Source organism: Ananas comosus, linkage group 9 (genome assembly GCF_001540865.1).
Source record: "Ananas comosus cultivar F153 linkage group 9, ASM154086v1, whole genome shotgun sequence".
Taxonomy (NCBI): domain Eukaryota; kingdom Viridiplantae; phylum Streptophyta; class Magnoliopsida; order Poales; family Bromeliaceae; genus Ananas; species Ananas comosus.
In genome coordinates this window covers 1,736,487-1,750,218 of record NC_033629.1, presented here as the reverse complement: position 1 = coordinate 1,750,218, position 13,732 = coordinate 1,736,487, and the positions used below count along the sequence as shown (strand labels likewise).

At 36.6% G+C, this 13,732-nt stretch overlaps 2 protein-coding genes across 2 annotated transcripts; one reads left to right on the top strand and one right to left on the bottom strand.

Moving 5' to 3' along the window:
* On the bottom strand, positions 2,474-3,487 carry LOC109714961 (photosystem I reaction center subunit psaK, chloroplastic-like). The gene is made up of 3 exons (XM_020239726.1): positions 3,262-3,487; positions 3,072-3,155; positions 2,474-2,876 (listed from the first exon to the last, which is right to left on the bottom strand). The coding sequence occupies exons 1-3, from the start codon at positions 3,343-3,345 to the stop codon at positions 2,646-2,648; spliced, it is 399 nt and encodes a 132-aa protein (XP_020095315.1). The 5' UTR covers positions 3,346-3,487; the 3' UTR covers positions 2,474-2,645.
* LOC109714969 (BTB/POZ domain-containing protein At1g30440-like) lies at positions 9,556-13,397 on the top strand. Its single transcript, XM_020239737.1, has 5 exons — positions 9,556-10,338; positions 10,898-10,967; positions 11,140-12,342; positions 12,564-12,816; positions 12,910-13,397. The coding sequence occupies exons 1-5, from the start codon at positions 10,280-10,282 to the stop codon at positions 13,224-13,226; spliced, it is 1,902 nt and encodes a 633-aa protein (XP_020095326.1). The 5' UTR covers positions 9,556-10,279; the 3' UTR covers positions 13,227-13,397.

The following is a 13,732-nucleotide window of genomic DNA, read 5'->3' as shown; positions in this document are numbered from 1 at the left end:
TCGAAAGCTTCATCATCGAAAACAACTTATGAGTATAGTAGTTCTACTCTGGGGGTGTCTATAATTTTATCCAAAACCAGTAAGTATCTCACCTCAAAAAGGCCCAAACGTTATATAGGCCTCGTTCTACTGGGCCGTATAGCGGCCCATTAATTTACGCGACCCATTCTCCGCTATAAAACAAAAAGATGCGGAAACCCTAATCCCTCTTTTCATAGATCGCCGCCCCCAATTTCACCTCCCCCATCATCTTCTTCGTCTCCCCTCTCTCGATCCCATTTCCCTCTCCATATTACGCTTCTCTCGATTTCGATTGTTTTTTGATCCATTTCTTTCAAATCGATGCAGAGGCCTCGATTCGTGGAGCGTGATGATGAGCTAAATGTCGCCCCAGGCTTACGATCCCTTCTACGATCAATGGTGATCGACATTTCTATCTGACTCCTTTTCACAAATTTTAATGTTTAATTTCATTTTGTTTTCCCTCGATTTTCCGATAAGTTCTCGTTTTTTTTGTGATTTTCATCATACGATTTGATGAATCTTCGTTTGTTTTTTTGGGGAACTTTTGTGCGATCGGTGATGAAATTGCAGAGAATTGCTGATCCATAAATGTGATTATTTCTTCTAAATTATCACCATCTTTCGGCTGAGATTGCACAAATTAATTTGTATTAATTCCCCTTATTAAATTTTCTTCTTTTTTCCCCCTAAAATTTTTGGGATTATTACACCTTATTTATTGAATGACGAAAATGCCATTAGGTATCTGATGCTTAGCCTAGTAATAGTGTGGCTGGGTATCTCGTAATTATGGCGGATATTGAAGGGTATAACAGGAATTGCGACACTGGTCGCTCTTGTTCTATGAGCTTCTTGTTACTTACTCCCTGTTTACATCTCAATTTTTTTTTTTAGTTTATTTTAAGGCTAAAATGCACCAAATCCTCGTATAAATAACTGATTTTGAACCTTGTCTCGGTTTTTTTTTTTTTAAATCTCTATTTTGCTCTTTTGAATTTATATAATTGTAGCACTTGCTCAAAAACTATGATTTTTTCATCAAATATTTCGTATCTAAAATACCTGGTATGATCAAGTAACTTACCCAGATATTCATTTTACCTTTTAGAAATGATAAGAATGTATAAATTTTTTTTATTTTTTTCAAATAAGATAATTTTATAAATAATTTCCTACTAATTTCTTTTTTTTTGTAATTTTGAAATAAAATGAGTATATCACTAGTAGTTTCTATATACATTGCGGTGTAGTACTAGTGCTATTAGGAGCACAGAAACTTTCGTGTTTTCAATGCTGAAACTTTGGATTGACTATGGGCTTATGTGGATTGTGGACTTGATCTAACGTGTTTAAATTTCATAGAAAATTAATTTTGTAATTTTTTTGATACAATTTATTTATTGAACAAACCAGGTTAAAATTAATAATTTTTAATAGTTGATGTATGCTGTTTATAACTTACTTTGACGTTGTAGAAGTATTTAAATCGGATGAAATTCTAATAGAAAATTTTTTTATTAAATCTACAACAGATTAATATTTATAATCGAAAATTTTAGTACTATATAATTTTTTTATGAGATTTTTATTTTTAGTCATTTATTTTTAATTCTTTCGATTATTAAGTAAATGTTATTGAAAAATTGAAAATTTTATTTTTTTAGATAGTTCAAATACTATGGATAAAGTCTAACGGTACTAATAATCGATTTAAAAATTTAATTATCGAAAATGGTTTAGGTGCACAACGACCACTGTATTTTGAATAGCATGCAAGTCCTACTTCTACTATCTATAATAAATGATTTGGTGTACTATCGGTTTATTTTTTATGATAGAATTTACAAATCGACGATCGTTGGTTCTGATCTAAAGTATTTAAATTATTTAAAAATTAAGATCGTTGGTTCTGATCTAAAATATTTAAATTATTTAAAAATTAAATTTTATACTCTTTCGATGTCACTAATATGATGTCACTAATATAATTGCCTTTACTCGAAAGTGTCCAAATTAGTTAAAATTTTTATTAGGAAATATTTTAATTATTTAAAATTAGATCTAGAGTCTAGATTAAATGTATATTGTATTATTATTTTTTTTAAAAGATATTTATTTTTAGTCATACATTTTATGTACAGTTTCATAGACATAATAATAATATAGAAAAGTAGAAAATTAGATTTTTTTTTATATATATCGAGAATTCTATCATAAAAAATAAATCGATAACTTAGCCCGTCAAAATTTTAATTTTATTATCTAATTTTGTTTGAAATAATCAATGATATTTTTAACTTTAAAATTTAAGTTAATTATTTATTTTAATAATTTTTTTGTTATGAAAATTATATAAAATATATTAATTAAATTCATTATAATCAATTATGTATTTAAAATTTGAAGCTAAAGTAGTGCTGTTAATTTAGGTTAGATAGTAGTAGATCACTACTATGGAACTTTCTCCCTCTACATTCTTAAAATTTGAAAGGATAATTGCAAATCTCTTTTAGTAGAGAAAAGTAAACCAAACCACCATGTACAACCCTTAACAACAATATAGCACAAAAAGGCATAAATAAACACACTGGAGCATCATAAGAACCCAATTCGTTGTTGATTTATGGTATTATGCCCAGGTTCTTGAGGCCCAACACAATTCCGACCCCCATGATGTGGCCCACGGTGCCGCAGGCCAATGTGTCGGCCAGGGTGAACCCCGCCGGGTCGGCCGTCTGCAGCCCGGAGTCGCGCACCTCGAGCTTCAGCCCGGCCGTCGCCTTCCGGTTGGCCGACGGCGCCAGGCCGAACCGCCCGGCGAACAGCATCAAGCTCGTGGTGGTTATCATTATCTGCCGATCAGTAATTCTCGATTTAACGTGCATGACAAACATAAAAGACACGTAAATAAATTTTCTTTATATAAAACCGTTACGAAACGATCACTCATGCTCAATGTGCATATAAGGTTAGAGAATCATCTCTTTATTATTAATAATTTTGTATTTTGATTGCGTATCAAAAAAAAAAAGCTTGGAAGTAGTTACAAGGTTGGTCGGAGAACCGATGAAGCCGCAGCGAGCCCCCAAGGCTCCTCTCCCCCTCCGCCTCATCGCGGGCAACATCACCACCTGCAGATAATTTTTTTAAAAAAAATTATACAAAAATTGAAATATATATATAAAATTTATTACTAACTGATCATTCCATATTTACGATAATGATTCGGTAACTTGCCATGGACGGAGCTTGATTCTTGAGGCCGCAGAATTGCGGCACGGAGCTCACGACCGCCGCGGAGGAGGCGAGCTTGCAAGCCATGGCGTCTCTTCTTCTTTCTCCTCTGCTGCTTCTTCTTCCTCCTCTTTGTTTTTTCTATGTATGGTGATAGCAAGAGTGCATGTGTAGGGAAAAAGAGAGACTTTAAAAGCTTGCTAGAGTAAGATTGTAGAATCTAAGCCACATATTAACATATATGGCATGTGGTCTTTGAGGGTGCCCGTGGATAACATTTTAGATCCTTCGTGCCGACGTGGCAGAACCTGGTTAGCTTGTGCCAGTTGGATAAGATTTGGTTGTGAAGCTTTGGGGCTTAGGAGAAATTTTTTCTCTTTTTTTTAAAAAAAAAAAAGAAAAAGAAAAAAAGACTATAGATTAGTAGAAATGTACACTCACTCACTATAATGCTTGTAGTAATAGTAGATACAGAGTTTTTGAGCCTTACGTGCATGCGTAAACTTCTTCTGTTCTGCAGTTCCCCCGTCTCAATTTCCAACTAGAAATTCTTCTAAATTTAGCTCATGTTTTACCAACTAGAAATTCTTCTAAATTTAGCTCATGTCGGTGGTTTGTTATTTTATTTGACTGTATATGAAAAAGAGATAAAAGAAGAGATCATAAGCCCATCTAGAGCCCATGGGTTAAAAGTAGGGACTCGGCTCACGGCCCAACTTGGGTCCAACCCATAGTTTTCTCTTATTACTTAAAAAGTAGGGATAAGTGTCTATATATCTCTCATATGTTTGAAAAAATTCAATTTATCTCTACTTTTTTTTCTTTCTAAAATATCTCAGTTATCTCCTGTTAAGTTAACTTGGATTAAACATGAGTTAAATATCTACCACAGTTAAAAAAAAATTAAAATGCCAATTTTGTCCTTAACTTAAGGATAAATAAGAAATGTTGGTGACGATAAAGAGGTATATTTGAAAAGACCAAAAGTCAAAATACTTTTTGTGCCCCTGACTTTAAGAGCAAATAAGAAAAGTCGGTGTGGTGGAAGAGTATATTTGAAAGGACAAAATAGTAATTTTATACAGATAACAGAGTTAATTAACAGATTTTAACTCTAAGGATATATTTGAAATAGATTGGAACGTAAAAAAGATATTTTCAACATTAAGCTTCTAAGAAGGGTAAATCAGAAAGTCGAAAACTTTTTAGGTATATACAAACAATTGCCCCTAAAAAGTAACACCCGAGAATTTAGAATAATTATTGAACTTAAAGTGCACAACTTCACTGAAACAAGAAGAGAAATAAAGTTAGTTATTTTGAAGCTTAATTCTAAAATGTGATGGTTAAATTCACCTGCTTTAAAAAATAAATAAATAAATAAGTGTTTTGGAGCTTCCTTCCACGTGTAAGATAAGAAAATATCTCATTTCCGGTCCAATAGATTTGGGACCAAAATTACTGTGTATTTTTATTTAGAATGTTAATAGAGACATCGGCTAAAATGCTGAATTTTTATTTTTTGTAGTTCACCCAAAAACAAAAACAAAACAAAACAAAAAATTGTCCACCACTTCATCCATGTTTAATTTTTTTTAGAGATAGATAGCGCGCTATCCGCTTCGTTTATAACATTTAGAAATAAACTTAGCTGGAAATGTGAATCAACTAAGATTCGAATTTGGGTCTCGGATACCAACCATCAAGCCCTTTGTCACTTACTCTATGGACGGTCGGTACTTAATCCATATTTATTGCTTTTATGTTTTGGGTAGGATCCGAGCCATTTCACAAGCTCATTCGTGTTGCGGTAAATTCAGCAATGGAGCGGGGTTAAGATCAAGTTACCATGTGACATGGAATTAATGTAGCCCCAGCTCCAGCATCCTTGTTCATTTTGTTACTCATTATTTGGCTTTATTATCTCCTCAACCTAGATCTCTAAGATTAATTAAGGAATATTTGTTATGTGAGTTTATATGTTTAGGAATTAAAAGAAAAGAACATTATGTGCTTGACATTCAGATAGTACTGTAGAGGACAGTTTGTTCTTTTCTCACGGATACTATGCTTTATTAATTTTCCATGTCTCCGCATTTATTGCAGGCCCGATCGTTTGCATTACCTTCTTTAACATCTACTATATTTTTTTCTTTTCGCACGTCACAATCTCTTCACAATCTTTCTAGGATTATTTGTATACACGTTCCTGCAAATATAGTGAATTACGAAAATATTTCTGCAAAACGGAAACTCCATAAATTGTCCCTGCAAAAATCCTAATTTGTGCAGATATATCCCTCTGGTTAACATCCGTTAGAGAATTGTTTATTTTTTAATAGTTTTTTTGTGAAATGACCATTTTGCCCTCACAAATATATCCCTCCAAAATACCGTTTTTTCCCTTCTCTTTCTCTTCCTCTTTGGGCCGCCGGAGCGGACGACGGCGGCGGTGCGGGGTCGGGTTCGTCAACGACGAAGAAGAGGGAAGAGAAAGAATGAGAGGAAGAAGAAAATGGAAGAGGAAGAGGGAGAGGGAGAAATGATATATATTTAAGAAGTAATGAACCTCCTCACCTCATCTCTTGAAGCAGAGCATTGAAGTGCTCTGAGTTCTTCCCCTTCTCTGCCGGCGGCGCGTTCTTCCCCGTCTCTGTCGGCGGCGCGTTCTTCCCCGTAATAAATCTGTTAAAACAATTACTATATCATTCCCATTAATTGATTATATTTTTTTATGTAATTCAGCTGTACAAAAATTTTTCATAAAATTTTTTATCATTTGATGGAGAGAGAGAGAGAGAGAGATTAACCCACTGAGGAGCCATCCATCGTTTAATTTCTCCTAGAGCAAAGTCAATGGACTTGATAAGAACACCCACCCAAAAAACCATGGAATTAATTAAAGATCCAAAGTTAAGTTAATTAAACATAAATAAAAGTATGCATATATGTATGTATATGCTTCCGAAAGCACTTCAATGCTCTGCCGGCAGAGAAGGGGAAGAGGAAGAGAGAGAGGAAGAAAAAAGGGGAAGAGGAAGAGAGAAGAGGAAGAGGGTTTGCCGCGGCAGTCGCTGTCACTGCTGCTATCGCTGCCGCCGTCGCCGCCGCCGTCGTCGCCCCCCTCGCCGGCGACGAAGAAGAGGGAAAAAGAAGAGGAGGAAGAAGAAGAAGAAGGGTAGAACCGTAAATTCACGTTATAATTAACCATAGTTAAGTATTTTAACCGTGGTTAGCGAAAATTTTCTAACCGTCCTTAACGGCAGGGACATATCTGCATAACTTTAGACTTTTGCAGGAACAACTTATGGAGTTTCTGTTTTGCAGGAATATTTCTGCAATTCACTATGTTTATAGAGACGTGTATGTAAATAACCCATCTTTCTATTCCTCTCTCTAATTTTTTTTAACTTCTTACGGATCCGTCCCTAGAGTAAGTGTCAAAACACCTGATGATTAGTATTCGAGATCTCAAATTCAAATCTAAGTTGATTCACATTTTCAGCTAAGTATCTTTCAAAAAAAAAAAAAAAATCAAGAGTAATTTTTCTAGAACAAAAAATGTCATCTACAGTATAGGTATAAGTATAATGAACTTACCGGCCAATATTTACATGGGTGCACATCCCGTACAAATTTAGATGCATTATGTTGCAGATGAATAAACCATGGGATCACCGGTGCAACATTATAAAGATGCTATATTTACACGGTAGAATCAATAATCGCCACGTAAACCTAAACTCCAAGAAATACATTTGTCCTCGTAAAGAGTTTTTTACCGGTTGCAGTACCGAATTTTGTGCGTAATTTTTTAAAATTTAAGACGTTGACTATCAAACTTTAAGCCGACATACAAAGTACGCTACGTTGGATCGTAAGTGGGGCATTTCTTATATATCGAGCAAAAACACGAACATGCACGGATTCCCACGGATGCTGGTCTTAGGAACAGCTGATATATTTGTTGTAAAAACTGAAAAGTTTTAATCACCACGGCCGTCGCCGCCGCCGCCGCCGCCGCCGCCGCAGCAGCCGACGTAGCAAACTGCGAACGCACTCCGAGGCGCGTCGGAGTTGGATAAACCGTGGACTAAAAGGCAAGCCAGCGTCGTCCGTTTTGAGCGTCCCTATGCATGCGTTGACCATCGTCGCGTCCCCCCCAATCCAACGGCAAAGGAATTGATTAATACTTGAGAGCGCAAACAAAGATTACATCAACGGGACAAAAATGTTACGGGGATAGAGCGGGTTAGGGGATAGAAATAGAATTAGGCCCTCATCCTTTCTTTATATTCAAATGTTAATTTTTTATTCAAAAATAATAATTTTTTGTTATCCCCACCAACACCTCTAGTATTTATATAAAATTATCTAAAATTATTTTTATCTCCAGAAACAATCCAATTTTCATCCAAACATTATTTTTCTTATTTCCATATTTGTACCTATTCCTGTAATAGCTAGTTTTTGCTTATACCTGAACCAAACGGTAGCCAGACTGTTTGGATTGGGGATAAAGGATGGAATAACCCTTATCCCTCTCTTTATATCCAAACGCTAATTTTTTATCCGAAAATAGTAATTTTCGGATACCTGAAATAAGCTGGTATAATTATTCCCACCAACACCTTTATTTTTCATATATAACTATCCACTATTTTTCTTATTCCATATTATCTATCCAAACGTTATTTTTTTTTTTTTATCTCCGGTAATAATCCAATTTTCATTCAAACGTTATCCGAACCAAACGGTGCATAAAACTAATTAGTTTGGGGACAATGCAAATCAACGCCACGTGGCCGATCCGACGGGTGCCTTTTTCAGTTGCTTTTTCTTTCTCTCTCTCTCTCTAAAAATACAGGATTTTTTTTCTTCCATCCATGACCATTGGATTGGCCACGTGGCACCGATCCGCATAATCCCCAAACTAATTAGTTTGGGAACTATGCCCATAAAATTTTTGTCCACATCTAAAATTTATTAATTAATATATAAAATTTTAAGTTTGAAGTATAGTTATTTTATATTTTTTAATTTAATTTATTTTTTAAAAAAATAAATAATGAAGCAAAAAATAATACAATGATCTTATAAGAGTGCACATTTATCACTGGTTGTCTCTAGCGTATGTTGCCAAAAGCTTGATGGTTGGTGAATAAAGTTTTAAATTCGAAACCTAATTATTTTATTATATTTTTAATTAAATTTATTTTTATAAAAAAACTAAGCGGATCGCATTCAATGTTTATCTTGTTCAACCTAGGAGCTAGGCTCCTAAGTTCTAAGTTGAAAACTTAATTGCTTTACAATTCTAGCTAAATTTATTCTAAAAAAAAATCAAGCAGATCGCATGCATTGTTTATCTTGTTCAATACTTTTAAAATTTATTAAAAGTTTTTGTCACAGTTAGGTGAAAAAGACAACTAAATGTACAATAAAATATATACATTTGGTTTTAAAATTATAAGCTAGAGGTTAAGGTCATATTTTTGGATTAAAGATACATCATTTTGTAAGATTTATGGAATATGATAAACCATAATCTCATAAATAAAATAGCTATCATATCAAATTATAAGGATTTTTAAGAAATAAAAATTAAAGTTTTGACTTCCAATCGTACATAAATAATTTTCATACTGAATAAATTATTATTAAATATCTTATTTCGATATACAAACGGGACATTAATAAGGGGCTAAAATCAAAATCCCAATTTGCAATCTCATCAGAATATTTCACGACATATGAATCATCTCTAGATAATTCATTCAGACATCCTAACAGGACCCATGTGTTTAAATATATGTATAAATTAATAAAAAAATATATATATTATATATAAATCAACATATCAATTATGTCTAAGACAGTTGCCTAAAAACATGATTATTGGTGTCCCAGATTTTAAGTCTGAAGACTTTAGTAGCAAAATTAGAAACAAGTCCAACAATATAAACTCTCACTGTGTGCAAGACTCACATGGTCTCTTCTTCTGCTACCATTGTTGAAGCATTATTTCATTGACTTTTTTTCTTTTCTTTTCTTTTCATTTGAGCTTCCTCTCTCATCACTCATGACTCACCACCCACATGGGATTAGTTGTGTGCATCATTTCCCACCAATATAATAATTTTACATTAAGAGAGAAAAAAAAAAAAAAAAACTGGTTTCTGCAATAAACACATTAAAATACTGCAGCTACAGGAGAATCCCAGTGCACTAGACCCTATTATAGTTCTAGAAATAATTGCTCATTAATGTGCACAAATTGGAGAAGCAGAAGCTCTTTTTAACCTGCCTTTTGGCTTTCTCCTCCCAGCAGCTGCTGCATTGCCCTGTTGTCCTTTTACTGCTGCAAAAATTAATGGGTTGTTGCATGCAAAATGGTCCCCCAAAAAAGCTACATCTTAGAGGAGTTATGAAAGAGGGAGGGAGGGGAAAAGACAGGATAGAAACTACCCATTTTTGGGTGGAGGGTTCTCTTTGCAATTTTGCCATCCAACTCATCTGAGTTGTTTGTTGGGTTTCTTCTTTCTTTCCTCTTTTTTTTTCTTTTTTTTTTTTTTTGATTAAGATAGTATAGGAGTTGTGGGGACTTGTCTAAAGATTTGTTCTTGGTTGGATCTGAGGTTTTAGCCTTTGGGGCTTGGAGGAGCATTAATGGGTTTGTTTTCTGCAAGATTTGGGTTTTTTTTAAGTGCTTTTGTCCGGCCATTAAATTCTTGAGAGTGGTCCAAAAGATTTGTTTTTTGATAGCTTGTTTTCCAGTTGTTTATTTGTTTTTTTTTTTTTTCTTTCTTTTTTCTGGGGCTTTTTCAACAAGTAGATTTTTGGGTTATTGGCTTGATCTTTGATCTCTTTATTAGAGTTGTGGGTGTTCTGCTTTTAGCCTAATTTGCAGTTTTGAGTCCAACATTTGTGTGTTCTTAGTGGTGATCAACAGGAAGCTACAGTAGGGCTCTGTGTGTGATGTGATTTACCTTCCTCTCCTCTTCCCAGTTTTGTAAACAAGATGGCATGTATGAAACTGGGTTCAAAATCTGACTCCTTCCAAAGACAAGGGCAAGCTTGGTATGATTCTCTCTCTCTCTCTCTCTCTCCCCCTTTTTGGGCTCTATTTTGTTAATGTAGTCTCCATCTTTGTGCTTGTGGTTTGATTTATCTGCTTGAAACTAGAAATTATCAACAGCTACATAAGTTTGCTGACATATATACTTGTTGTTTTTCCTCTCTGACATGTTTCAGACCTTTCAAACAGTTTACAAAATCATGCATAATTTGCTTGCTTGAGGAAGCGTCGAATTTGTTAACATGACAGATCTTTTTGAAGTCTATGAGCCCAATGTTTTTCATTCCTGAAGGCTCATAAATTTGTACAACAAATAAGTAGAAATATTAGTTTCTCTTGTGGTAGTGGATCGGCGTGAAAAGCCAGAATGAACATACCGAAGTTCATCGAATGAGTGGTTGTATATGCTTATGTTGTTGATTTGTGAAATCGGATCGCTGAAATGCTGTATCCAGCCCCTCGAACAAGTCGTCTGTTCCCTTTATTTCTTTGTTGATTAACGAGGGCGCTCTAACCATCTTTTTTACATGCGGAATTTGTGCTTTTTCCTGAACTTTGTAGGTTCTGCACGACCGGGCTTCCTAGTGATGTTACCGTTGAAGTTGGCGACATGTCATTCCACCTTCACAAGGTGATAGTTCTTACAATCACAATTCAAATTGTTTTATTTTACTCTCTTTTGATTATTAATCCGCGAGTAGTGTTGCTGATGATTAACAAAGAAATCATGTTAACCTTGTTTGGAGGTTGGTCAGTTGCATTTGGTCTGATAAACTTCTGAATGTTAATCGAAACTTCTGCAGTTTCCTCTCCTATCCAAGAGCGGCCTCCTCGAAAAACTAATCGACGAGAATTCTGAAGAAGAAGAGGCTTGCATCATAAAGCTGCCGGACGTTCCGGGTGGCGCGAAGTCGTTCGAGCTCGTGGCCAAGTTCTGCTACGGCGTAAAGCTAGAACTCACTGCCTCAAATGTTGTGTACCTGCGATGTGCGGCCGAGCATCTTCAGATGACCGAAGAAATTGCCGAGGGCAACTTGATTACGCAAGCTGAGATTTTCCTCAACCAAGTAGTCCTCAAAAGCTGGAAAGACTCGCTACAAGCACTACAAGCTTGCGAAGATATCCTCCCTCACGCCGAAAAGTCGCACATCGTTAAGAGATGCATCGAATCATTGGCTGTTAAAGCTTCTACAGATCCAAACCTCTTCGGCTGGCCTATGATAGAACATGGGCCGATGCAAAGCCCCGGAGGGAGCGTTCTCTGGAACGGCATAAGCACAGGGGCCCGGCCGAGAAACTGTAATTCGGATTGGTGGTACGAGGATGTCTCGTCCTTAAGCTTTCCAATATATAAAAGGCTAATCACAGTAATGGAATCTCGGGGCACTAGATCGGAGATCATCGCGGGCTCGCTCACATCTTACGCGAAGAAGTATCTTCCCGGATTAAGTAGGCGCCAAAATATTGCATCGGCAGCTTTGAGAGCCGCACCAACCGAAGAAGAACAGAGGCAGCTGCTCGAAGATATTGAGAGTTTGTTGCCGTTCCAAAAGGGTATCGTACCAACGAAGGTTCTATTTGGGCTTCTTCGAACAGCGATGATTTTGAAGGCGAACAAGTCTTGTATCTCCAAATTGGAGAAAAGGATCGGAATGCAACTTGACCAGGCTACATTGGAAGATTTATTACTGCCAAATTTTTCTTACTCGATGGAGACGCTTTATAATGTTGATTGCGTTCAAAGAATTCTAGAGCATTTCATAGCCATGGATCAGGCTAATAACGGGGATGCATCACCTAGTTTGATCGATGATGAGCAGTTAATGGGGTCGCCTTCGTTGGCTCCGATTACCGCCGTAGCAAAGTTAATAGACGGTTACCTTGCGGAAGTCGCACCTGATGTGAATCTGAAATTACCAAAATTTGAAGCTTTGGCCATCGCTGTGCCTGATTACGCCCGGCCTTTGGATGATGGACTCTATCGTGCAATTGATATATACTTGAAGGTACTTTTCTGAGCAACTCTTTTTTTTTTCAGCATCTACTTTATAAAAGCTGATTTTTCTATTGTCATCAAAGCAGTCCTAATTCTTGGAAATTATAATTGCAGTTCTCTCACCAGCTGTGCATCCTGTTTAAGATTTCTAATCGCATTGCGTAACTGATAGTGAAATTTCAAGTAGGTTTACCGAACTATCATGCATTGACTATCTCTGAACTGTTACAGTCGCACTCGTGGCTCACGGAATCCGAGAGAGAGCAGCTGTGCCGGCTAATGGACTCTCAAAAGCTCTCTCTAGAAGCCTGCACTCACGCGGCTCAAAACGAGAGACTCCCGCTCCGCATAGTAGTTCAAGTCCTCTTCTTCGAGCAACTTCAACTAAGGACCTCAATCGCGGGATGCTTGCTTGTTTCAGATAATCTCGACGGCTCGAGGCCCTTGAGGAGCGGCATACAGTGCTCTGGGGAGGCTGGCGCAGGTACGGAACGACAATTTTTACGTAAATCTGTTTAGTTCTACTAGAAGCTTAACTTAATAGCGAATGGTCCTTTTAATCCTCTATACGCAACAGGAGGGTGGGTGTCGGCTGTTCAGGAGAACCAAGTATTGAGAGTGGGCATGGACAATATGAGGATGAGGGTTTCCGAGCTCGAAAAGGAGTGCTCGAACATGAAGCAAGAGATCGAGAAGCTGGGCCGCGGGAAGAGCGGCGGGTGGAAGGCAGTCCCTAAGAAGCTGCATCTTCTGAGGATCAAGTCGCAGATGTGCAGCGCGCAGGAGCCGGCGCTCTCAGTGAGTGAGCAGCAGCAGAAGAGCGTGAGCGAGAAGCTCGAGAAGCTGCAGGCGAAGATCACAGAGCACAAGAAGCAACTGTCTGCAGATTTGTGAAAATTGATACATGCTTCTGCTGCAACAGTAGTTCTGTAAGTCTAGTTTTCTCTTAGTCTTTTGGCAGTCTTCTGTTCCTGCACTTTTACATCAGAGTTCCGAATGTCTCCAGCATATTTCTGTTTGATGTTTTGCTACTTTATGTTTAGTGCCATACCGTCGTCTCTCGCATATATGTTACCAACTAAACTCCATGATGATAATGCGAATCACCATTGTCGTCGTCGTCGTCGTCGTCGTCGTCGTGGTTAGTGTTCACGCAATTAGAGTAGGGATTAAACATAGAAACTAAATCGTCGGCAATCGAAATCAACCTGAATGAACTAATGCAAGAGTGATTGAAAGTAATGCCAATTGTTCTTGGACTCAAATCAAAAACAAATAAAAATAAAAATCTCATCCACAAAAATGAGTGTAGGCCCAAAAAAATTTAATAATTTAACATCATTTAAACAACAGGTCTTGTTAGGTGTGGTATTGATTTTGGTAGTATTAATGCTGAGAAA

What these genes read in the sequence shown, in the direction of transcription:
- LOC109714961 (XM_020239726.1), bottom strand. Translation starts at nt 3,345, where the DNA reads ATGGCTTGCAAGCTCGCCTCCTCCGCGGCGGTCGTGAGCTCCGTGCCG. An exon ending in AGAATCAAGCTCCGTCCATG is followed by an intron (nt 3,156 to 3,261) that starts GCAAGTTACCGA and finishes AATTATCTGCAG; the next exon opens with GTGGTGATGTTGCCCGCGAT. An exon ending in TCGGTTCTCCGACCAACCTT is followed by an intron (nt 2,877 to 3,071) that starts GTAACTACTTCC and finishes ACTGATCGGCAG; the next exon opens with ATAATGATAACCACCACGAG.
- LOC109714969 (XM_020239737.1), top strand. Translation starts at nt 10,280, where the DNA reads ATGGCATGTATGAAACTGGGTTCAAAATCTGACTCCTTCCAAAGACAA. An exon ending in TGTCATTCCACCTTCACAAG is followed by an intron (nt 10,968 to 11,139) that starts GTGATAGTTCTT and finishes AAACTTCTGCAG; the next exon opens with TTTCCTCTCCTATCCAAGAG. An exon ending in CAATTGATATATACTTGAAG is followed by an intron (nt 12,343 to 12,563) that starts GTACTTTTCTGA and finishes GAACTGTTACAG; the next exon opens with TCGCACTCGTGGCTCACGGA.